The 26359-nt window shown below is 41.2% G+C and overlaps 2 protein-coding genes across 7 annotated transcripts in view; one reads left to right on the top strand and one right to left on the bottom strand.

The window, feature by feature from the left end:
• Positions 1-1298: 1298 nt before the first annotated feature.
• dcaf8 (DDB1 and CUL4 associated factor 8) lies at positions 1299-13822 on the bottom strand. 4 transcript variants are annotated; one of them, XM_015956298.3, is made up of 13 exons: positions 13590-13822; positions 13072-13126; positions 12897-12989; positions 12084-12736; positions 11844-11984; positions 9638-9732; positions 8775-8885; positions 8538-8668; positions 5118-5225; positions 4904-5034; positions 4563-4682; positions 4205-4321; positions 1299-1636 (listed from the first exon to the last, which is right to left on the bottom strand). In XM_015956298.3, exons 2-13 carry the CDS (start codon positions 13106-13108, stop codon positions 1529-1531), a joined length of 1845 nt encoding a protein of 614 aa, XP_015811784.1. In that variant the 5' UTR covers positions 13109-13126; positions 13590-13822; the 3' UTR covers positions 1299-1528. The 4 variants fall into 4 exon arrangements, with proteins under 4 accessions (XP_015811784.1, XP_015811787.1, XP_015811786.1 ...); XM_015956301.3 differs by having other exon boundaries at positions 12084-12730; XM_015956300.3 differs by lacking the exon at positions 13590-13822 and adding an exon at positions 13360-13452.
• A 2593-nt stretch (positions 13823-16415) lies between these two features.
• LOC107383565 (guanine nucleotide exchange factor VAV3) overlaps positions 16416-26359 on the top strand; it is a 91375-nt gene continuing 81431 nt past the window's right edge. For all 3 annotated transcript variants that reach the window (XM_015956295.3, XM_015956296.3, XM_015956294.3), the window contains exons 1-2: positions 16416-16831; positions 21104-21220. In XM_015956295.3, coding sequence (XP_015811781.1) covers positions 16628-16831; positions 21104-21220 — 321 coding nt within the window. In that variant the 5' untranslated portion in view covers positions 16416-16627. The remainder of the gene's footprint in view (positions 16832-21103; positions 21221-26359) is intronic.

Genomic DNA, 26359 nt, shown 5'->3' with positions numbered 1-26359 from the left:
AAAGCCTCATTTAATATGCAAGGTGCTAAAAGTAGCCAGTGGAAAACATCTGGATCAAACTGTTCCAAGTTATGGATCAACAACTAGAACAGGAAGTAGAACCAAAACCTGAAACAGCTGTTTTGTTCATTGAAGAGGGATGTTAAGGGAAGGAAACCCGAACAGAAAATGGACACATCAGATCTCTGAATTTTAAAAGTATTTTGTCCTTTTACAGTATAGAATATAAGTCTCTGCTTCGATGCCAATGAAGGGTTTTGACTTTTTTCAAACATTATTTGCTAAAGTCTTAACAATTCTAATATATATTTATATATGTACATATGAATTCAACCAACTACAGTTCTCATAGAAAATGAGAGGAGCTGAACTTCATCGCACTCACACAACTAATGACTGGCGAGCACTTTGACCCCTCCACTCTCTTCCCCGTCGTTCAGCCAGCCTTAACGCAGCACGCTCTGCTCTAGGTGCTGAGGATGAGCCTGAGCACTTCTCTGAAAAACGTTGCTCCTTTTTACTTTGTTTTGGCGCCAAGAGTTTTCTGCGCTGACTTATACAACTTTAATATGAAGCCACCGCCTGCAGGATTTTGTCCACATTTCCAGACTCGTGGCAAGAAAACACAATTGAATCAAATAATAACCGCAGAAAACTCTGTTCTTGCTTGGCTCATGGCCAGTGTCACAACTGTGAGCTCCCAACAGAGCTGCATACAAACAGGCTGAATACTTCTCTCAAATGTCATGTTAACGAAGCAAACAGAAGTTTTCCTGGTTCATTTTCTGAGTGGAGGGAGGACAGAGCGAAGACTGGTGGAAGCAAACAAAACCACCTCTCCTTAGTCAAATAAAAAAATAACACTCCAGTGCAAAATATCCCCCATTGTAAAACAAAACAAGGTTTTACGGTGGATTTCCTGATAACAAGCTCTCCCCCTGTCATGAAACACAGTAAAGCATCCCTGATTCAAAGTGAACTTGGTAATGAACTAGTGTCTCAAGCAGCTCAAAAAAAAAAAAATGGGGAAAGCCAGAGGTGAGCACTAGACGTTTCCACACAGTTAATTTAGTTCTGAGGGCATAAGCCTGCAGCCACTCTCAGCTGAGCCCCTCAAGTGCAAGAGCTGTGGTAGAAGGGATGGTCTGCTGGTGGTTAAAAGTTCACTACAGATGGCCTAAAGTTGGAGGTACTCGTTACCGTACACACAATACTTCTGTCTGAGTCTATGCAGAGCACGTCAACAAAGTTTGCACCAACGGGCGTTCAAATGGTTAAGCACTCACTTAAACCTCTGTGCACAGCTGCTGCAAAAACATCTGGAAGTGTGTTGCAGTTTCAACAGACATCAAGCATCTCCACCCTTCAACAGTTGTTTAAAGTCAATGAAAATCCGGGTTTGTGTGTAAGAGTCAGCAGCTCGTCCAAGTTCGAGTGTGTCAATAATGCTTGCTTGTGGGCATCGACCGAAGGGCAATAAAGTGTGTATAAATCGGTGGGTATGTGTGTGTGTGCGTTCGTGTGTGGCTCAAGATGACATGCACTGGACATGGTCTGGACCTCCTTCCTCCTCATCGGAGGAATCAGGAGAGCTCCAGGACTCCTCCGTGTCCGTGTCTGCTCCTTCACGACGAGCCTGGACCAAGACAGAAGAGATGAGTCAGATTTTCACCATCTGTCCAACAAGCTGCTTAGAAAGGTTTTAAAATCTCAAGCAAACATGTTTGCTGAGGGCAATCTGTTGACTAAAAATAACTAATAACAAATCAAAAACATATCCATGTTCCTCTGATTTCACATTTTAGACAATAATGAAACATGAGCTCAAATGCTAGTTCCTCATTTCTCCCAGAGCAAATGCTAATTAAATGTAAATTTACTGCATTTAGAAGAACCTTTCTGCTCTTTTGAAGTGTATTTTTAAGTAGATAGTTATTATCTTACCCTTGGCTAGCCTGACGAGCAGCCTCTGTTCTCAGAAACAGCTGCAACCAAATCCAAACGTAGCAAAGACCCAACAGCTCTAATCTCCTAAACTTCTCAGCCGTTCAAGCAATATTATTTTAAAAACCTTAACAGCTCTGTCGGTTTCACATTAAAGGTTTGGTTCACTCATTTAATTCAACTGCAGTACCTTGTAAGTCATACTCTGGAAAAACAAAGCTCTGGTGTGCTTGTTTCAGGAACTAGAAATGAGCCACATCACAGCTGAGCTTCAGACAGGATTTAATCGTATTTTCCTGATTTTTTGAAAATCGCACCTCTGATTGGCTAACAGCAACATGAATCAACCACCGACTCTGCTCTGCAATGTTGATGTTTTACCTCCACAGAAAACACAAGCCTGAAGGAGTTCTGCTGTGTGGTGGAGTTGCTAATGCTAACGATTTACCTTTACTAGCCGTACTCTGCTGTTTCCCGGACGCTAAACCAACAACAACGACTACCTCATCATGAGCCAAGTTGGGTGAGTCCATGAATGCTAAGTGACAGTGTGACGTAGATCTGTCAGGATTTTCTCATCCTAGATTTTCCATCAGAAACTAATGCAGGAGATCGGTGTAGAAGACTGTTTTTCATGTTCAGCCTGCATGACAAACTCAGAGTGACCGATAATAATCAGAAATAAGAATTAGAACCACACCTTTAACAGTTATTTACGTAGAGATCTTTGGGTAGTTGCGGTATAAGGGTTTATAAAAAAAAATCCCATGAAATGCTGAGAAAGCCAGGAGCTGTTAGCTCGTTAGTTCTGTAGGATCTGAATGCTATTTCACAACAAAGCCTATTCAGGTAATTATTTATGATTTTTAGACTCAAGCACGGTTAAAAATGGCTGAAAATCTCTATAGGTGATCCATATTGGTCCAGTGAAGGTTGTGGCTAAATGTATATACTTTTACCAAGCCCCCACAATGCGGCTCAAAAATTGAGTCAAACCCAGAAGTACCAAAAATTGCAGTTCCACCCTCATCCACTGGGGGCTGGTGTCAGAAGCGAGCAAAACCTCATGGACTCCCATGTTAAAAATACCAATTTCACAGCAGAAATAAACATGTTTACAGCCTGGTACCAGAACATGTTTTTGGTTTAAATTATCTAGTTTACACTCATGACAACTCTGAGGGGGGGTGAATTTTTTTCTCACTCTTCTGTTTAAGTGTATTAAAAGCCTAAAATTCTGTATAATTAATGAGCATCAGACCCACGTGACCGCAGAGCTAGCTCCGGGGAAAGGCCTCAGTAGAGCCTCGGTCTGGCTTGGAAACTGCTCCGGGATTTTGAGTCTCTGTGTTTGTGTATTCTTTTTTGGATATTTTTTGTGCAATTGTTGGACAAAATGACTCGCTGTGGCATTAATTGCACTAATAGAGCGTCCAAGGAGTCTCCACTTGATTTTTTTCGGTAAGTAAAATTATATTTATGTATTTTAGGTCACTGCCGAGCTGAGCTTAGATTTTAACATGTACTGTTTAACCATGAAATTTAAATGTAATAGGGTAAAACCCAGTGCATTTAACATAATGCTGCACTTTAGAAAATGGGTTGAAATATAACATGTTGGTGGAGCTGGGTTCCGACTATCGGCTTGTGGAGCTCTCGGGAGACCGATGTTTTGCACCCGGTTCTCCCCTCCCCGCAGCTCGGCGCATCTCTGTCTGATGGCGGCTTCTGTCTGCTGCGTGGGCTGCCGGCTTGTGGAGCTCTGGGATGGAAACCTTTCCACCCGGTTCTCCCCAGCGGCAGCTCTGCGCATCTCAGATCGCAGCGGCGCTTGTCTGCTGTGCGGCTGCCGGCTTGTGGAGGTCTCGGAGACCTCTGTGTTCCACCCGGTTTTACCCAGCGGTCAGCCCGGCGTATCTCTGACTCAGAAGCTCTGGTGTTGTGCACAGTTAACTCTGGTTGTAGCTAGGTTGCTACCTCTATGAGCTTAGCTCCCACCTCTGCATTAGCTTTGGGTTAGCTTGTAGCTAGTTCGACCGGGTGTCGTCAGTTGATCCCAGCCTTACAGCCCCACCCTCAGCTCCACCTCTCTTCCCTTTTGTGGAATTGTCTGGGCTTGACGGAACCTGTGATACGGTCAAAATGGCGGTGGCGGCCACCTCCCATTTGGCCTCAAAAATGTGATATTGGAGCCTATGGAAATGAATTGTCCAGTATATATGTCGATGACTTTTACACACACCGTTAGCTGTTAGCTTACCCTCGCAGGTCTTCGGTTTCTCATGTGTCTCATCAGGAACCACAGCAGCTGGGTGTCATACTGGTCACCGTGGCGCATGCTGTCCTCATCTCGCTGCCTCTTGTTTTTCTTCATCACCTTCATTAACAAAATAAACATTGATTGTTGCAGAGTAAATAAAAACTAATGCATTTATAATGCATTTGAACACCAGTCAGCACGTAACAAGCTAAGGAGTAATGACACTCATCAAGATGATATTAGGGAAGTTTTTATGTGAATATACGGTGTGTTACTATAAACGTCAGCCTGAAAACCCATTAAGACAAAGAACACACTCCATAGGAGGAAATTAATATATCAGATCAAAAATGAATACCTCTTTTAGGCCTTTGAGTACCGTGGGGCTCTCAGCTGTGGGGGCCCACAGTTTGATATCATGGTCCAACCCACTGGTGGCCATTCCTGGCAGGTGGGGATGTGGCTCTAGACAATTCACCTGGATAAGCCCAAAAGATCATGGTTGTTTATAAAAATCTAATCTAATCTGTAAAATCTAATATCAAATGTAGCAAGTCATTTAAACCACGACCCAAACTCAAGTCTTCCTCTTCATACCCATAAAACTTTCAGACTTATAAACACATGAGTGTGTTTTTCAAACACAGTAACTGAATCCAGCTAATATATGAACATGCTGCACTCCCCCCCCCAGCTCACCACTCCTCCTTTGTCTCCCTCCATGAACTGGACGATGCGAGCAGAGTCCTTGTCCCACAGATAGATGTGACCACAGTCACTGCCGCTCACTACAAACTCGCTGCGTGGCCCGTAGAAGTTCACACCCTTCACTGTGCCACAGATTTGATGCAGAATTGTGTTAAAGCTCCAGCAATGGGTTCACATAAAACTAAAGACTGATGAACTGAAATACCAGTGGCATTATTTCGATGTCCCTTATATCTCCTGCTGTAGTCGGCCCCATCGCTGTGGTTTGCATCGAACAGGTAGATGTCTTCATCGTTGTAACTGGACAGGAGCTCTGCAACGACAAATGGAGGGAAACAGGTTTAAGGACTTGCATGCTTCCTGGCACTCGCAGAGTACAGATGCTTCTCTTTTTGCTCCCTTATCTTTTTTCCCCAAGGCTTTTTGTCCTGCCTGCCCACAGAGCGCTTCTCTGCATTTCTTCTGAAAAACCCTATTTTTAACCATGGATTTGAGGAATTGGTCATTCAACGCGATTGATAAGATTTTTTCAACAATGAGAACGGAGCAGGGGGCTCCCACATGCCCGCAGTGGACACACCCGGCGGGGTATATGCTGGATCCCTGGAGGGAGTGGAAGATCGTATGCCTCTCCCAGCTGTCCAATGAGGACGTCGAAGACATGTGGATATTAGGCTTGATGATCACTGGATTTCTCCTGATTGGAGTGGGAGGATATCTGGTTTTCTGGAAATTTGGGAAGACGGGAGCGATTGGAGGGCAACCCACACCCAAGGAAAGCACCGTCCGTGTGGTGAACTCACAGACTGGGACGCTACTTGAGGTGAATCGTAAGCTGGACAATGTTCTAGCTGCAATACCGGTATTAGTGTGCAAAAGGGATGTCATCTCGGAGAGGGTCACCGGATGGTATGGACAAGTTTTAAAAACCTAAATTGGCTTCACTGAAGGACTGGAATGATCAGTTTAAAGACCCCCCCCCCCCGCCTACGGATTGGTGGACTTCAGCCTGGCGAGGTCATCAACCTGCAGGAGTCAATGTGCTCTGCGCTTCTCCCGAGAACTCCCTCCCGCCTGTGGCTACAGTGGCTGAGCGCCGTACATGGCTGATCTTGCAGAGCAAAGCTGCCCTCCTGGTGGGAGTGTAGCTTTTTTTTCCCTCCACCCGAATCAGTTCCTCATGTAAACCCTCTTATCTCTATTAAGGTAGCGCGACTCAGGGTTGCGAATGACCACAGTCACCAATTCTTGTCATGTGTCTTGCCCATGTATGTCTGATCTCTGAATTGTGTGTACTGAAACTCTAATTTCCCTCTGGGATTAATAAAGTATCTTTGAATTTGAATTGAACAGCTGTTAAATAATTATGATAGTCTCAACCAAAATCCATGTTATTTTTCCTAAATCGACTTCCGTCTGTGCTCTACAGAAAGAAGGACACATTAAATGCTTTTAAGTAATAAAATAAACCTGACTGGATGAGTCATTAACATAACAGTGGAGAGTTTGGGAATTTTAAATCAAGAAAACAATGAAGAATGTGTAAAAATATGCTGAAAATGAGAAATTATTACTCATTAGCATAGCAAATTATGTTTATGTATTTAACAGACGCTTTTGTCCAAAGTGACTTACAAGTGATAATCGGCATGTTGCCCTTGAGGCTAACAACAACAACAACAACATTGACATCAGTCATGGAGAGTAGGGAACAAGGAGTAGACAGTAGAGAGGGGGGACGGGTGCAGGCAAGGTGCTAGTTAAGAAGATGTTCTCTGAAGAGCAGGGTCTTCAGGAGTTTCTTGAAAATTGAAAAGGAAGCAGCAGTTCTGGTAGTGCTTGGAAGGTCATTCCACATTTGTGGAACGATGCATGAGAAAAGTCTGGATTGTCCGGAGCGTGGTGTAGGCACTGCTAGCCGACAATCCTGTGATGACCGGAGCGGCCGAGACGTAAGCCTTTGCAAGAGGATTCAGGTAGATGGGAGCTGTACCATCTCGGACTTTGTATGCTAGTGTTAGCAATTTCAATTTGATGTGTGCTGGCGTCTTCATAGCCAGTGGAGCTCAATGAGCAGAGGGGTGACGTGTGCTTTTTGGCTGATTGAAGACCAGACGCACCGCTACGTTCTGGACCATTTGAAGGTCTCACAGTACAGCCTGGAAGACCAGTTAGAAGGGCATTGCAGTAATCGAGGCAGGAGATGACAGTAGATTGCACCAGGAGTTGGGTGGCATGTTGTGTTAGGTATGGTCTGATCTTTCGTATGTTATACAGCGCAAAGCGGCATGAACGAGCAACAGAGGCAACATGATCTTTAAAGGTCAGGTGTTCATCAATCACAACACCCAGATTTCAAACTGCCTTTGAAGGAGCCAGAAATAGGAAGTCATTTTGGATTGAGATATTGTGCTGTATGGATGGTTTTGCTGGGATGACAAGTAGTTCAGTTTTAGAGAGGTTGAGTTGGAGATGGTGGGATTTCATCCATTTTGATCAAATATTACTCATTAGCATGGAATTTGAAACTAGCTCGTGAAAAAAGATTAATTCCTTCCACAACTATGTATTTTAAAGGGGAACTACACAGTTTTGGCTTGCTTTTAGCACCCCCTAGTATCCATTTAGTAGAATCAAAACCAAAACTTAGCTCCTTGCTGTCTTTTTAACGCTTTAATCTAACAGCTGAAATGTCTCCCCAGCCTTCCTTAGTGTCAAGAGGTGTGATTCATCGCTAAATTAAACAAATCCGCAGTGTTCATGATGTAAAACATGCAGAAAATGTGCTGGAAGTGAACTGCAGTGCCAGGTTTGTCAGCTCTATTTTTTCTAAGTCCAACAGAGCAGCCTGCCAGTCTGAAGTTGCAAGTGGAATATTCTGGCTACAGGGGGCGATAGGGGCTGGGTGGCCTTACATTAACCCCGTAAAGTGTCATTTTATACTAGCTCAGAAAATGATTTAAAAACATGAAAAAGCTGCATAGTAACCCTTTGAAGCAACGCTAAAGAGATTTTAACCCTTTAAGCTGTTGTTTTCAAACCGGTTTTAGTAATTCTTGAGCTTGACGTTGGACAGCCCTCTGCAGCTGTTTGCTGACCAGAATGTGCACTTAACAGTTTTGTGCTTCAGGGAGGAACACTAGTGGGAAATATTTACTGTTTACTGCGCCTGTAGCTCATAGAAAGGCTAGCAGTTAGCCTTTTCAGTTAGCCAACCATCAATAAAAAGCGCAAGAAGAATTTTCCGTTTTTCTGTTTTGGCATCATGGCAGATCCTGTAAGTGAAAGTAAGAGAGTATGTCTTTGGAGGTGAAGCAAATCGCTAAAACCAGAGTGAACGATGAAACGGCGTACACTAGTTTGAGGGAGACAAAGGAGCCTACAAAATCACGGACTGATGGTGACCTGGCGTTGTTGCCACTAGACATGTAAGTAATGATATTTGTGTAATTCATGGCTTATTTACTATCAGTTGGCTCTTGCTCGCATTAGCTTGTTGTTAGCACTAGCCACGGCAGGCTGCGGCAGCACTGTTTACAACAGTTGTTATTCTGCTTTCAACCAGTAGGAGAGAGAAACAGGAAGTGTTGCTTTAACATGTGTTTTTGTGTTTAGCTTCTTTCACCTGTGCCGTCGTGACTGTACACAAGGCAGGTTATGTTAGTTTTTGACTCGCTGGACACCAGATGGGAGGGACAAAACTTTTTCAGTACTCCATTGTTCTCATTTTCATTAATCTTCCTCTGGTCGTAGATTCTGCAGAAAGTGAGAAATAAAACTCATCAAATCTTACTGTATTAGTGTGTATCTATTTACAGTATTAATGACACAATAAACACTTCAACTACAGCAGAGTTCATACCTTACATACTGATCTCTCCCACCTACAGCAAACTGGTGAGTTTTAGCTGGGTTGACATAGATGGTATATAGCCCCACCTTTTTATCACCCTCCTTCACAACCACCAGTTTACTGTTGTGCACATAAGGGAAAAAAGAAGATAATTAGACACATCATGGAGTCTAAAATCGAGTAAAACACAGAAGATCCAAGAAAACAGAGCGATATAACGGCACACTGGCAACAAGGAACTTGGATACTTGAGAACACCTAGGCTATCTTTGTCACTATCAAAACTTTTACAACTCTGTTAGTCATTTTAAGTCAACCGTAAATTATCTCCTTCCTCTCTGAGACACAGGGAAAAGCTACAGTAATTTTTAAGTAAAGCTTGTTTTATAGGTTTGAATATTGGTCTACAAAGACAGAACATATATGCAGTAGAGGCCGACCAATATGGTTTTATAAGGCAGATGCCGATACAGATTTTTAAAGAAATTTGTTGTTGATAGCCGATTATTAAGGCCGATATATACACGTTCTAGCAGCACATTGATTGTGAAGGACAACTTAACACTCACCGTGTGCAATTTAAATTAAATAAGTCAATAAATCTCTTAATATTTATTGAACTTCATATAAAACAAACTTAAAACATAAAAAAAACGGTGTGTTTGGGGTCCTTCGGGTCCTTTCTTCAGTCTAGTAGTGGCGGCAGTTGGCCACCCGGGTGCCTGATTTATTTATTTTTAATCGGATTTCAAAAATAATTTCGGCCGATATACAAAACATTGAATAGATCGGTCGGCCTCTAATATGCATCATGTCTGAATTTCTTTATATACCACATTCAAACCCACAACGGTGAAAATGCAACGACTTACTTGGAGGGACGAGCTAAACGCAGGTCAATTCCCAGTACCACGGCGTCTTCTCCAGCAGACAGAAACAAACAGGGAGAGTCTGGCTCCAGAGCCAGCTGATGTTAGAGAGGAAAACAAAAGTGCATGAGCAACTGTACAACTGCTATCTCTCAATTCTTTCAAGGAGCTACAATTTATTATGTTTCAAGTAGTATGGATCTATGTTTCTATAGTATTTTAAGCACTTTATTTATTATTTTTTACACTACCTTTCAGAGTCTACGTGAAATACCAAATATAAACAGTTTTCACACACATCAAAAAGTAATTTAGCACCGATAAGCTAGCATCCAGTAGATGATCAGGGGTGGACCGTTAAAGCGCCCAAGCGCCAATGGCGCTAAATTTTCTCGTCGGGCGGTAAATACTTGGCGACTTACCGCCCGGGTGGCGCCCAAGCTTTATTTGTCATTTACACACCGGCTTTCGCCTATGGCCCCGCCCTGTAGGAAGCCGCAGTTTTCGTTTCGCGCGCGTGAACCTGCGCGCCTCTAGCCACCTACTGCACTTGTACGATCCGTGCACGTACTGCACGATTAGTTATAGTCACGTGAACTATAAGTTCACTATTAAAGACGGAAGTGGAACCACGCTAGAAACACACAAGCACGCAGGAAGATCGCACCACCACAGGGATGGGATTTCTTGATGAAATCTCCGGCAAAACGCTTTAAAACTGGTGAAGAGAAGCGAGACAGTTCGAAACGGTATGAAGCAGAGACGCGTGTGCGTAGGTAAAATGATTCTTGGCGGTTTAAAGAAGATGGGAGGCGCAGAGAATGGCCGTGTTCGAGTTGAGCAGCGCCTCGCCTGGAAAACAGACGAGAGCAGACGGAAGCAGCAGGGGGAGTGGCTGAAAGCCGGCGTTTCGCCGGGGACACACCGGCAGCGGAAGCGCCCGAAGCGAATCGCTCACGAAGTCCGGCCGCTCCTCAGTTCAGATCAGACGCGCCCCATTCGAGGCGCGCCTCGGCTCCGCTGTGGTTTTTCTTTTAACTACCTGGTGTCCTCAATTTCCTCAGCTCTTTTCCTCTACGTGTGTGTGTGTGAGTGTGTGTGTGTGTGTGTGTGTGTGTGTGTGTGTGTGTGTGTGTGTGTGTGTGTGTGTGTGTGTGTGTGTGTGTGTGTGTGTGTGAGGAGAGGAGAGGAGAGGAGAGGAGAGGAGAGGAGAGGAGAGGAGAGGAGAGGAGAGGAGAGGAGAGAGACTATGGTGTGAAACAGTTGTTTCTGCCAGTTGAATCTCTTGGACTTCCCTGTATGTGTAGCTCGGGGGTGACTATGGATGAAGATATTGCGTTAGCGTTCACACTTGTTCAATTTTCAATTTTAATTCTGGTGCCTGTTAGCAGCTGAAACACATCCTCACGTGCTTGTGGATGTCATATATTGTATATGAAAACATGACTGTAATAATAAGTAAAGGTTAGCAGCTGTAGGTTTAGTGTGCTCATAGGAAACGTGACAAAAGAAAACAAAACACATTTCTCTATGGCCTATATTGTTGTCATCATCAACGTTACATGATTTACAGAATACATGTGACCAACTAACATTTCATGTTCTACCACCGGATGTTTGGATCAAAATATGAACCAATCAGATCTTAGATCAGGTGAGAGCCAGGTGTTTCCCGTCATCCCCTAGGTTTTGCAGCCGGTGGAGAGCAACTGCAGCGGCTTGGCTCCAAAATCTGCGGCCGCCTTGATCTCACGAGGTTATCGTTGCCTACGTATGCATGACGTCAGAGCAAGTCGGCGTCAATTCCGACACAAATCTAACCGGCATGCACCGCTCGCCGATCACCGCTGGTCTAATCTGCGCAGAACTAGCTCATCTCGAACACAGTCAATGGCTCGAATACAGCAAAGCGGAGTTGGTGATGTACTGAGTTGTATGCCGGAAGTATGCGATGCCAAAATCGTGTTTTGTTGAGGGAACAAACAAATTCAAACTTGAATACGTTATTATGTTTATGAATGTGTACAAAATAAAGGTTTATTACATTTAAAACGGTTCAGTTGTTATTTTGACTCATTTTGGCAGCTGACCAGCGGGGCCGGTAGATTCTTGGCAGGGCCGGTAAATATTCAGAGTTACCGGCCCGGCTGGCCGGTTGGTTTTGAAGTTAATGTCCACCCCTGATGATGTTATGGGTTTGCAGGCTCACCTTGTGTGCTGCTCCTTTGTGCTGTCCTACCCGCTTTGTGTTCTTGCATCGCTGCATGGCAGAGAGCTCAGCCACTCTGATCTGACCATCGCGGGCACACATGGCCAAGGTGGAGTCCCCACTGTGTGGCAGAAACTTTGCCTAGAAAAAAACAAAGACATGAGAAAACTAATCTTAACTTCATGATCACAAATTACTCTGATTATAGTTAATCGGTGGAAAGGTTCCTCAGTTCCTAACCTGAAAGACGTTGCTCTTGTGTCCGCTGTCAAACTCCAGCTCAGCGCGGCGGATGGCCCAATCCCAAATCACCACTCGCAGGTCATCGCTGCCTGATGCCAAGCGTGTGCCAGATGGGTTGAAGTGCAACGTGTTGACGCAGCCTGTGTGCCGTTCCAAGCGGCCCTGGAGCTCCAGCCTCTGCACGAGCCCACGAGCTCCACACACGTGCCTGACAAACTGACGGGAGTTCCTGCCGATTTCTCTGGAGCGCAGCGAGGGAACCGCCTGCCATATAGGGCCACGCAAGTCATGGAGCTCTGCTCCAAGCCAGGACTCCATAGCCTCATCATCCTCATCGTCGTCGTCATCATCATCATCGTCGTCATCCTTCTGCTCCTCTTCGTCGTCGTCTTCATCATCATCTGAGCTGGAGGAGTGGTTAGTGCCGCCACCAGGTCTGTTTCTCTTTCTAGCTGCCCTTTTCTCACTCTCTTTCACTTTGGCCCTTTCTCTTCGTCCCCCCTCACTCTCCCTTTCGCCATCCTCAGTTAAGGAAAACAGGCCGCTGCCATCCATGCTGTCTGTATCTTCATCCTCATCTCCTTCTCGGTTATTACCAGTCTCTCCTTCCACATCTGGTGTAGGTTTGTCTCCAGATGCTTCCCCTGTTTCTTTGGGAGGTACAGATATAGGAAAGGCCATGCTGTTAAGAGAACACTGTCCTTTCTGAGATTAAAAGATGTGCAAATGATAAAGAAAATGATCACTAAGATCAAAATAATTATGTTAACTTAAAAGAAAAATGGTTTGCATCAACAAAAATGAGCTCACCGTCTTCAGGAACAGACTGTGATTGTCCCTCTTTGCTTCCAGAGGCATCCTCTTCCTTGAGTTGATCTTCTGGATCCTTTTCTTCAGAACCACCTGATAAACAAAAATTTATTCTGGTAAAATGTCTGGTTTAATGATTATAATCGTTTGTAGGCTGCCTGTTTTTTCACTTTACCATTGGGCACATTACATTTGCTGTCAGTCTCTGCCATTCCGTCCCGAGATAGAAACTATAGTGCCACAGAAAAACAAAAATAAATAAATAAAAAAAATAGATGAGTTTATTGACCAAACACGCAAGTGAGCAAAAACAAGCCGACATGACACCTCAAAGTGTAATCAACAGCAGACACAACTGATGCTAAGACACACGTTATCTGTTAGCATCTAGCCCTTACAGTAGCACTTGGGCTAAAATTAACGCATTTACGTTCTGTCAAAAGTCATAAACTAAGTATTTTACTTCAAGTTGAGTCCAAGGCCCGACTAATGCCCTGCTTTCTCGGTGGTGTCCAAAATTATCCTCTGCACAGCTGCTTCTGCTCAACTACGTCACGATGTTTTGATCGAGTTAAAGCTACCTAGCGTACATGGCTAACAAATATCGAAACTACAACTGAGCTGAGTTCGAGCGAACGAGCCACTTGTGGGTAAGTCTGTATTTTATTTGTTAACCAGTAAAGCTAGCGTTACCTCTACTCGAAGGCCCGACGAGGCGTACTTCTTAGTTCTAATCTTTATTGAAGATTGTTTTCTCCACCTCTACTTAGCAAACGAGATAAGTGCCTCGACTAGGATATCGTTGACGGCAAATAGACTGCATTAGGAAGGCGTGCATGAAGCTTTTAAAAAATATATTTTTTTTTTGTTAAAGTCAGAGAACAATTCGAGCTAGCTGCGTTCACACAAGGTTGTCTGCTCTGTTTATGTTTTGACGGTCCAGCTTTCTTTCTTTTTTTTTCTTTTTTTTTTGTAGTTCCATTTCCGGTATCGTGCCTGCGCTGCGCTTGCATGCCTGCATGCATGAAAAAATAAATTTAAAATAAAAACAAAGAAAAACGAACGCATAGAAGCAATAATATAATAATGATAATAATAATAATAATAATAATTATTATTATTATTATTATTATTATTATTATTATTACTATTAGTATTAGTATCTGTAATTAAATGTTAGTTTTTTCATATATTATAAATTTGTAACAAAATATTTTACACACAGAATAAAGCCAAATCTGATTATAGTGTCCACATTGTATCGATAATTAGCGGAAATACTGCAGGCATCTTTCGAGAACATAAACTCATCACGATAAGCAGGGCATTTTTAATTTATTTGTAAACATTATGAATTATTTTTAAATTTTTGAGTCAGAAATGATTAATGTATGTTTTCTGTTCAATATATTTGAGAAGGTTTGACACTTGTATTTGGGTGGATGTGATCTGTGGTGTCAACGTGCCTCAACAACATGCATAATAGTATACAATTTAAGATGAATGATTTTTAGCAATAATAATAATAATAATAATAATAATAATAAAAACAACAACAATAATAATTAATAATTAAAAGTCAAAGTAAAATAGTTAATTTAAAATTTGTGCAGATTTAAGTCATAATTGCACAATAATTGATATGTAATTAGATAAGTAAGAGGCTATTTACTGAAAAGACCACTATGTTCGACTGTTGTTACACTTCAGGTCTCTTAATGGCTCGATTATTTATGTCTGTTATACCATTTTTGCTTGTTATCATTCTGTTTATTTTCAGGGAAATTAAACTCAAAACAACAAACAGGAACTGAAAGAATTTGTTCATGTTTTGACTTTTATTTCTGAGTTGCATTGAATGAGCAAGAGAGCAACCTGTTTCTTGGAGCTAATGAACCTGATGTGTGTCTACAGAAACATCTGGCTCCACATGCTGGGATCCTATATGGCTTCCTTCCTGTGTTTATCAGGGGCTTAACAGCAGTGATCTACCCGCAGCAGGAGGAATTCTCTCTGCATCTGTCAGATCCCCTGATCCGTCACCATCCGAAACAGAGATGGCAGCTTCCCAGCACACATAAAAACAGATTAATCACCTTTATGCAGTCCATGTGGGATGATTCTTTGAATGGTAAAAATTACACTGCAGCACATGAGGCTTTTCTCAACGGTTGAAAAGGAGTATGGGGTGCTAAGATCATTGCTAACACCTCTCCTCCAACGTTTGCTGTGTGAAAATATAACCAGTGGGTCCAAACGACAACATTGGGGGATAATAATGTATAAGAGAATTTAGTAATCTCACTTAATTAGATTATTTCTTTCTCAATTTCTCATTAGGTCAAGAATCTAAATTTACCTTTGGATTATTCAAACATTCTAAATTCTTTCTTGTTTTTTGTTTTCCTTACATTAATCAGTTTTTTAGTTTAAATCTTAGAGACTCTTCCTGTTCAAAGTCATCCTATTTGTACAGCAGCATCCATAACTCATCATTTGTCGTTAATACAGATGTTTTTAACTCTATTGTCATAAGATTTACTTCCATACATTCCACTGTTTTGATTGTGTTCTTTTAGAATGTTTCACTGATCATTTATTTGTAAAACAGGGTTCATTTTAACATCCTGGTTCTGATTTTTAGGGCTCTACGGACAAGCATGATGTTACATTGGTGATCTTCTCAATTCCCACACCCCCAGCAGGTCCCTGAGGTCCAGTGACCATATCCTACCGGTTGTGCAGCGCACCAGGTGCTGTGGCCCCCAGACCCCATGAAACTAAACTGTTCAGGCTGGCTTTGATGTGGCCTTCATCCTCTTGTTCTGCTCTTTCTACCTGTTCCACCCTTCCCGGGATCCACTGATTTACCCTCTTTCTTATTCATGTAATCTCTCATTTTCCTCAAAATTTTAATCACAATTTCTTCCCATTTTTTTCTCATTTAAAGCAAATCTTAATTTATTTGTAAAAAGTTTGTTCAACTGATGCACCTCATAATTTTGATCTTTTCCCTTCCTTTCTCTCTCTCTCTCTCTCTCTCTCTCTCTCTCTCTCTCTCTCTCTCTCTCTCTCTCTCTCTCTCAGCCCAATCTTTCAGTATGAAAGTCAATTTATTATGACCAAAAAGTTCCATCCTTCCAATTAAGAGAGTGATAAAATTGTGGTTTCCTTCAGGAGTCCCTCAAAATTTAAATATATGAGTTTCACACAGTCGGTGTTTTAGATTTATTTTCAAATGTATTTCACTTCTGGAGATCAGACCCTCAATTTAGTGTTTGGAGACCCAAAATTGTCCCCTGAGCCAAATTTTGGCAACCAATACAGACTTCATCTTCTCAAAATGGTTAAAATGTGGAAATTGTTGAAACAACTGTAATCTTAATTTTACATCTGTCTGATTTGTCAAAATAAGACAAGACCCTGCAGGCTGCAGCTCAAATTTCAGCATCATTTTCTATCAGGCTGCTTTAAGATGTTATAACGTGCTGCTCTTTGCAGAGTTACAAAGGAGGAAGGGGACGTTCGCTCAGACACGGGGGGTTGCACATCAGCCGCCCCATGTGTAGCTCTCATAATCCGCAGCAGGTCCGTCGCCCTTCAGAAGCGATGCTGGAGTTTGGAGACGCGGACTCGCGGCGCAGCACGCTGCTCCTCTCTGCCATGCCGTGAGCACATTTAAAACCAGCTCCGAGATTTATATTTGCTACTGACCTGCTGTTTGCACCGATATGGAGTACTGGAGGCAGTGCGCGATGTGGCTGATCGGCTGCAACGTGCTGCCAGCAAACCACCGGGTCACGGCGGACTCGGCGCAGGTGTTCGACCTGGCTCAGACCCTGCGGGACGGGGTGTTGCTGTGCCAGCTGCTCAACAACCTGAAACCCCAAACCATCAACCTGAAGGAGATCAATCTCAGGCCACAGATGTCCCAGGTAGGATGATCTATAAAATCACAACAGGAAGTATACGAACTATATTGTGCTTTATGTAAAAATGGGTCAACTTGGATTTATTTGCTCAGTAAGCGAGTTGAAGTCCAGAGGTTCGAGGCTTCTGTTTGGTAGAAGATTAACATCAGGACAGCTATCCAAACAAAGTTATTTGTGGGAATGCCCATGTGTTTTTGCTTATTTTTGCCACATTTCCTGCAAAAACAACAAAATAAACTCACTGTTAAAAAGGTTCAAATCCAACTGCTTTCCCTCATTTTGCTTTGAAATTGTGAAGCTTGTCAACTGAAGACATTTAGTCTCTGACACATTCTGAAATTGACGTTGATGTTCTTTGTCAAAAAGTCTCTGCAGGCAAACTAAGTAACCTTTGAGAAGACCATACTTTTAATAACAGTCCTGTTTTATTGCTTTTCATATAGTTGTTTTATCATTTAAATTTCTTAAATTAAAAGTTGCAAATCTTTCACCCAGTGGCAGTTTGTTTATAGGGGGCACTGGGGTGCCACCCTCCCTGACTTGAAGGGAGAGAATAAATTGAAAAAGTCAATAAAACTAAAATATATTTACTACAAATGTGTCAGATTTGCTTAAGTGTGTGTGCCGACAATTAATCTGAACCAGCCGTCTCTCATTAAACAGTGAATTTCCTCCACCAGACTTTAGTTTCACTCTTGGGGCACTGGAAAAAGTGCCCCTGAACTGCACCCAAACAGCCAATCATATTTAGTTGCTAGGGAGAACTGGGGAATTTTGGGTCAATTAGCATCCATGAGTTTTATGTCTCTGGGGCTCTGTCATCCAGCACCCCTGATACAGAAAACCACTAGCTGCATGCTATAAGGTGCTGGTTCTCATTTCCAGTCTCTCACTTTCTCATTCACACACACACACACACACACACACACACACACACACACACACACACACACACACACACACACACACACACACACACACACACACACACACACACTGTTGGTTTAATATAAAGCTAAAATCATAGCTGTTGCTGTAAATTGTTTTTATTTATTCTAATTTTATGGGATTAAAATGTTCAAACAGCATTTTTTGTATGTCTGTTACTAGGCCTGGGCGATACATCGATTTAATGAATGAATTAGAAATTTTTGTTGCGGGCGATAAAAAAAAAAAGTAAATTGAATTTTTACGAAATAGTACCTTTTTGGTCCCCCGAAGCTTCCTTAGTGTTAGTTTCACATAATCACTACAACAACGTCACAGCACGCACACAAAACAGCAACAACAAGCGACTCCATGGCCACTGTTGAGAGTGGGAAGTTTGTTCCTAAGAAAGGAATTAAATCATCCGTTGTTTGGAGCGTGGCACGTTTTTTCCAAGAGGGTGTTCATTTATTCATTATTCATCTCAGAAATGAGGGTTACATTTGACTTGTTTGTGATTAAATAAAAAGCAAAATTGGCTTTAAGTGTCTTCCATTTGTACTTATTGCTATTCTTAATAACTGAGAGGGAGAGAGAATTGGAAAAAAATTGTAAAATCGAAAAAAAAAATAAAATCGGAGATTTTATTTTTAGGCCGTATATCGCGCCCAGTCCTACTGCCACCTACTGGCTAAACTGAATATTTTGCTTTGAGCAGCACAACTTTGAGCAGATGATTGAGACACACAGGGTTATTGATTGCAGTTTCTATTAAAGGCTCACACAGTATTTATTTTAGTTTTACCATATCTGTAAATCTGAAAATTGACTTTCTGGAAGACTGCTTATTTGGAGGAGAGAAATTATTGTTTGTTTTGGAAGTGTAGTTTATTTTAATACTTATTGTGGACTGAGAATTTTTTTTCACCATCTGCCACTGCTTTCACCACCGAATCTGTATTTCTTTGCCTGAGAAACTCCTCACTGCCACTGGAGAGGTCTGATAAAATCCTCACTTTGATCCACCCCCTATTGTTGGAAACTTGTACAGTTTATGATTAACCCTGGAGACAAATACATATTTTTAGCAGACTTTAGTTGTTTTTGTTTCTTACATCATATCTTGCCATTCTCCTTTGTTAATCTGGAAAAAACAACAACAAAAAAGTACTAATGCTAACCAAAGCATGAGCAGCAGAAGTTTCCTAAGTGCTCACTAATAAAATGTAATGACTGATAGAGCTAGACTTCCTGTGCAGCAGCACCCGCAAGCAGCATCACCGGTGATTACATCTTTTTTGTGCCTTTTTGAAAGTATGACATTACCACAAACGATGAAGGGACTCATCATTTAGACCCTGTAGATCAACTAGGAGATAAAACTTCTTATTTAGTAAAACTTTCATTATCAGCCTCAGGGGTAACTGCCTTCTTACATTCTCCTTTGAAAGTTGCTTTGGATGAAACTGCTAAACATTTGAACGTTACACATAAAAAACACAAATTGATGAGTCGTTTTATACCGGTGACATTTTTGAGTCGAGGTTGATGTTTTTGCCACAAGATTCACCAGATAATACATCCATTTTTACACATGTAGCCACACTTAAATTTGCCTAAATTTATTGTTAATTGAAAATTTGGACCAGATTTTAAGCACACGAATTGCGGCCGTCAGTCAGTATCTGCTGTCTGCTGAGCTGACTTGTCTTTTATCTTCTAGAGACTGAAAGCATCAGACTGAACAATTGAGTCTCATGGCCTGCAGCTGTAGGCCATATGAGCATGGTTTGAGGAAGGCATGTGTGTCAGTGAGCTCCAGATTTCTAAATGGCATTTTCATTGTCCCCCGCTGAGCTCAGATCTTAGTAATGGCAGCAGGAGTTCAAAGGGAATAACTCGGAGGACAGGAAGACAGCGCGCTGCTATCAAAACAAGGCGAATTAGAGCTGACGTTTTGGGAAAAGTCCATCCTGAGATGTTTTTCTTTCAAAATTTCAATCACACCAAAGAGCCTTTAGCAAATTAAGGAAACAAAATTCATCAAAACACACTGGAATTTAGCTAAACTAAATATATTTTACAGCCAATTCCTCAAAAATGCAATTCACAAGATTTGAGTTTGTCAGACGTGAATGTGCTTAGTGGTGCAAAACCACCATGCTCAAGCACTTCCTCTGCAGACCACCAGCCCCGGGGGGCGGTGGGGGTGATTACGGGCGTTGCCACGATGAGTTGATGAGATAAAAAAAAGTTTCCAAGAATCTTGTAAGATATCAGTTTTCTCTGCAGATCGTCACACAACCAACATGTTCAGTGACTTTTTTGGAGTTTGCAAGCCACTCTGAACCCAAACCTCCACCTTAAATCCAAAGTGTGTTTCTGAGCATCATGTGACCTCAGGCCCAAAGACTCACATCCTAAAAGGAAGTGACACCAAAACAGAACTTTTAAGTTTTCAGTTTCAGTTTTCAGGATTTGTGGCTCACCTTCCCTTTTATTAAAGCAACATCAGCTTCTCAGGGCCGTAATCAGGATTAAAACTCTACTTAAAATGACAGTGTGTATTTTTTCAGGCGATAGGGGACAGTAGATACCTAAATCGTTGCAAGCAAGCAGTATTTTTGTGTTGGAGTAAGACCTTACCAATGGATGCTCATTAGGGTCAAAAAGCCCTGGGGAGTGCTAACTTTATCAAAATAACAAGCACATGAGACTCCCTTTCATCACTGACAACGAGTGAAGAGGTAAATGTGTAAAACAACAATGTTTAAGAATGATGAAAGTTTTGTAACCATTTGTTACAAACCAGTAAATGTATTTTGTCCTCATGGACTCCCGTAGAAGGATACATGGCATCTAATATGGCGTCACCCAGAGACTTAGACCCGCTCACATGTATTTTAGACCTCATTTTTATGGTTGTATGGCACAAAAGTCGCCAAAAAATTTCAACAACTGGGCATCATTTCATTCATTTTCAACAACATTTTGATGGATATTTCCAGAAATTTATGGTAAAAACTACACATTGCCTCTTTAATGGCAGATCACTTAGAACCAGTTGGTTTGTTCTTCTAAGGGGTGCCCAATCCTGGTCCTGGAGGCAGAAGTGGCCTGGGTGCTCTTCAGGCAGTGCTTGGGTGTAGGTGTGGGCCCTCGCCCTCCCTCCTCTGGGCGCCCAGTGTCGGTGTCCATTTGTGGGATATGTGGGGTCTTTTAAATCTGTAAAGCACTTTGAGTTACATTTTCTGAGTGAAAAGCAGTTTATAAATACATTTTGATTGATTGAGTTGCTTTAAATCTGTTGATATTAGAGCTAATGATCATATTTTGTTATTTTTGCAGTTCCTGTGCTTAAAAAACATCAGGACCTTCCTGAATTCCTGCTGTGAAGTTTTTGGAATGAAGAAAAATGACTTGTTTGATGCTTTTGATCTCTTTGATGTTCGAGATTTTGGAAAGGTGAGACAAAGATTTGTGTTTTTTTGCAGCATTTTGATGTAAAATAATTTTTTTTTAAAATATTATATATAGTCACACACACACACACACACACACACACACACACACACACACACACACACACACACACAGTATATATATATATATATATATATATATATATATATATATATATATATATATATATATATATATATATCACATAAGAACCAACAACACGGAGCTAAATCTTGTGTTCCTGAATGAAACTGAACATAAATATATACTTTAAGAATATTTAATGAAAGATTTCAATATTTCTGCAGCACCTTTTGACATAAGCAGAGGTTGCATTTCTTTTTAGTAGCCGTGCATACTCGTGTAAGAGAGCATTTGATGGAAATCTTGATAGTGCACCTTTGAAAAGATTATTGTTGTGTTATTGTTGGAGGTGGTTTTCAGTGTGTGTGTGTGTGTGTGTGTGTGTGTGTGTGTGACTAGGTCAGTGGGTCTGCAGTGCTCTGCCCCAGTAATCTGTTGCTCAAAGCATGAGGGCCTGACAAACACCTATGAATAAAGCATGGCTGCTCTGAACTGCCTTCTTCCTAGCTTTGCCTTTAAGTTCCATGATGCAACGCAACATTTATTAGGCACATTCTTGGCATTTGCATAATTTAAATCCCATGTCTAAATGATGAAGTGTCATATTGCAGCATGTCAGGTAATTTGTTATATGAGAGGTGATTAAAATGTTAAATTAACAGCTGGGTTAGGGTTGTGTGAGAATCCGTGTGTGCATTTTTACTTTCTGTCCAGTTTTTTGTGTTTTAAAGAAGCTTCCAGTTAATCTGGCAGCTGGTAATCCCACAAGGGAGACGCTGCCTGCAAATATGTACACTACATTCAAACTGGGTGGCATAATCTCTGCCATGTTCAAAGGTTATCCATCAAATTTACAAGGTTCTGGAGGGGAAAAGATTGCTCTGCATCATGGGAATGTTTGTGTCTGCAGTTTGGACCTGGCGATTGAGTTGGATAGTCACCAAGAAGGCTTGTAAAGCAGAGCAACAAATGCATGTCCTGGTTTTGACCAAACATTCCCAAGGGAGCATCTTAAATCTCAGCCAGTTTAATCCACTTGGGCTTGAGTTGTGCCAACTTCAACTCATAGGCTGAGCATTAGTCCGCTGGATATCTAATGAGAGCTTTCTAACCGACATCCCACTGCTGAGTTAGTAAAAGCTCCACTGTGGCTGCAAACAGCAGCCTGCAGGAAAGACAGGTGAAGGGACCAGGTGAATGAATGAGTGCATTTAGTTATCTCTTCATGAAAAGCAAATGAACCATTTTCTTTACTCTTTGATGAACAAGATGCATAATTGTTCTTTCTTAAAGAGGACATATTATGCAAAACTCACCTTTTTCATATTTTTGTGATGCCATGTGAGTCTCTAATGCCTCTATAAACAATGCAATTTTAGTTTTAGGAATTATGTGGCCAAACCAAGCCATTTAAAAAAGTCTCTGTTTGTGATGTCACAAACGGAGAAATTAGAATAGAACCACCTCTCATGTGCAAGAAAGAGCTGCTGCTGGAGTAGCAGCAACTCTACCTCTACCAGATGTTGGAGCTTCTCAGCTTACAGCATTCTGGGCAGAAGATGGGTGGGCGTGGTCAGCTCCAGCTAGTTTTCCTCAAAGAACAGGGTCCTTAAATGGCTCATTCTGGAAGGTACTGAAACTGTCCCAATTAAAACTTCTGAAATCGAGAGGGAATTATTTTTTTTGGAAACTTTTATTTATACACTTTTACATTAGAAACGCATTCCCCATCATACTCAGCATTCATAATATTTTTAGTGTTAAGTTCTTCCTGAGTTTTTTCGTCTTCATAATGAGTTCTTTTCATTTTCCCTTGGTGGTTTTCTAGTGGTCTTCCTTCATTTGTATTCTTCCACCTTTATTCATTTCACTCTTTGTCTTTTTCTTCTTTTCTTCTCATTCTCTTATTTGTTCACACGTTTCTATTCCTTCCCCTGTCAAACCCTCTGTCTTTCTATTTCTATCTTCTTGACTTTCTTACTCTTACCTATCATTCATTATTCAACTTTTCCTTTTGAGTACTTATAATGCAAAAAATATATATAAATAATAAAACAAAATAAAATAAAATAAAGGTCAGCTCATCTGCAGGTTTCTCCTTGACATTTATTTTCCCATAACCATATGCTTATTACGTCTCCATTTAGCTCATTGTTTTTGCATTTGTTCCTCTTTCAGTCTTAGTCTGTAGGTCAGTGTCTCCATTTCCTGTATATCTTCAACTATTGTCCTCCATTCTTCTATTGTTGGGGTCTCCGATCTGAGCCATTTCCTGGTGATTGCCTTCTTGGCTGCTATCATAAGTATCCTCATTAGGTATTGATCTCCCTTTGCTATTTCTTCCTGTATGGATCCTAGGTACATTAATTTAAATGTCTGTGGAATACAATATATTATTTTGGTGTTCTTGTATATTTGGTTCCAAAAAGGTTTTATTCTCTTGCAATCCCAGAATATATAGGTATGGTTGGGGTTTATATTTCCACAATTCCTCCAACAGCTCATTTGTTTCTGTATTTGTTTACTTGTAATTTTAGGTGTGATAAAGTATCTTATTTGGTTCTGCCAGGCAAATTCCCTCCATTTTTGTGATTGTGTTGTCCTATTTTGTGTTTCCCACATCTCATCCCATTCCCCTTCCAGTATTTCTTCCTGAATTTCCTTTGCCCATTTTTCTTTGAAATATCGCATTGATTGGTTTTCTATAGTTATTAATGTTTTATATATTAAGGATAGTTATCTTTTGGGTGCTGGTTTTGTATGTTTGAATCATCATTGTTATTATTTGATTATTCCCTTGAATTTTATTTTGAATTCGGTTGGTATAGTAGTCTCTTAGTTGTAGATATCTAAACATATCCTTATTTTCCACTTCAAATTTTTTAAAGCTGTTTAGCACCCCTTTTTTCTGAATTGTTCCTATTGCTGTCATTCTTGTCTCGTTCCATTTTTTGAATCTATGGTCCATCTTTCCCAGTTCAAAGTCCGAGTCCCAACCTATCCATCTTAGTAATCTTATTTCTCTGTCTATTTTTAGTTTCTTGCTTATCTTCCACCAGGTTTCCAAGCTAAACTTTGTTGCGTCCAATTTTTCTATATTTTTTGTCCAATATTCATTTTTGGTATTTTCCCCCAGTAATGTTTGGATTGGTATTTATTTTCCTTCTGTCTCTATTGTTTTCCAGTGGTTTAAGTTTTGTGGGTCACACCAATCTATGAGTGGTCCAATTTGCGCTGCCTGGCAGTACCAATTTATGTTTGGCACAGCCCTCCCTCCTTGTTCTTTTGCTAGTTGCAGGGTAGATTTTCTAATTCTTGGGTTTTTGCTTTTCCAAAGGAATCTTGATATTTGTTTATTCCATTTGTTGAATTGTATTGTTGGTGTAGTGCATCAATAGTTACATCTTACGTAGGAAACCATCAAAGGTGAGATTCCATAGAAAATACAAAATCAATTTGATGTATCTTTGAATACTATCTTTAACCAGAAGATCGGAACTTTTCATTGATGGATTAGGTAACATTTCGTAATAACCCAGAGTCAAAGAGAGAGAGAGACAAGTTTTAAAGTTTAAGATTTATTTCTAAACAATTTAAAACAAGGCTAACTCTACCTTTACTCTTAACACTGTGTGATGAATGGATCTAGGTTGTGAATGAGGCAAGATAGATGGTGTAAATGTGGAATGTTATCAGAACTCTTGTTTCCGGAGAAGCCTTAGTTCTGTGTGGGAGCGGATGTTTTGCTCTAAACTACAGTCGGAGTTTCAAAAACCACATTCAGACGCTATCTTGCCGAGCTACATACCCTTGTGGAGACCTCCGTGTAGATCCAGAATGCCAGGTTCTCAACCCCCCCTTTTGGTACCGCAGCCGGTGAAACAGCGTACAGTACGACAGACTAGTCTTGGAATGCCCCAGGTAAGCGGCAGTTGGTTGACAGCATCAGCGGGACCAATGAAGAGTCATTGAGTTCGGCTTTTACTCTGAAGGAGCGTTGCATCAGTTGGAGCTTGCAACAGGTTTATTTTTCAGCTTGTCGTTAGATTCTTTGTGGTTAAAAAGTTACGAGTGGCTGGCTCGCAACTCTCTAACGTTTGAACTGAGTTAAGGGTGACGTGGGAGTTAGTTTTATAATTCAGATGTTTTGATTTATGGACGAATCAAAATTGGACACAAATATAAACACCGCACAGATCATGCCACGCGTCAGAAAGGAAAGCTCTGATTGGAGAGACAAAGGAATGTGTCATGTGATTAACATTACATGTGATTAGTCTAGTGTGTAGTTTAAAAGTTATATTACTTATTAAAATACTATCATAGGATTATAGTATCAAGTAATTAATATTCTCATTTCACAGATTGATTTAACAATGAGTTTTACATGATTATTTGGACTAACACAGGTATTTGTTATTATTTAAATAGAAGAAAAGAGTTCTGATCTTCTTTCTTCTCTTGAGCTGTAGGGGGAGGCAAATAGTATGGCGTCAGATGGGTGCCAAAATGCATGCACGGGTCCACATCACGCGTGTGAACGGGACTCGCGCGTGGAAGTTAGAACCTCTATAGTGAAAATATACATGGCGAGAGGTCATTTATACACTGAGAGGGAGCAAACTGTGTTTGTGAGTGCACAAGGATGTGCACAAGTGGCCAACGAGCACACGGCAGAGGAAAACATATATATATATATATATATATATATATATATATATATATATATATATATATATATATATATATATACATATTAGATGCTGTAGAGCTCCGGATGTCACGTGACTCTCAGAGTAGACGCCATGTTGGCAGGAAAAAAGGTAAACAAAATGAACGCGATCGGCTTGGATTTTACTTCATCTGAGTTTACTTCACACTTTAAAATCGAAGAAATCGTTTTATATAGTCAGAAATTAAATAGACTAAACATCTCCGACCCTTACCGTGCCCCTGGGATACTTTTTAAAAACACCAGAAGCTGTCGGAGCGGACTTCTTACCGGACCTGGCCAGGGAACGCCTTGGGATTCCCCCGGAGGAGCTGGCCCAAGTGGCT

This window comes from Nothobranchius furzeri, chromosome 11 (assembly GCF_043380555.1).
Source record: "Nothobranchius furzeri strain GRZ-AD chromosome 11, NfurGRZ-RIMD1, whole genome shotgun sequence".
NCBI lineage: Eukaryota > Metazoa > Chordata > Actinopteri > Cyprinodontiformes > Nothobranchiidae > Nothobranchius > Nothobranchius furzeri.
Note: the sequence above shows the minus strand (reverse complement) of the source record. Positions and strands in the feature narration are given on the sequence as shown.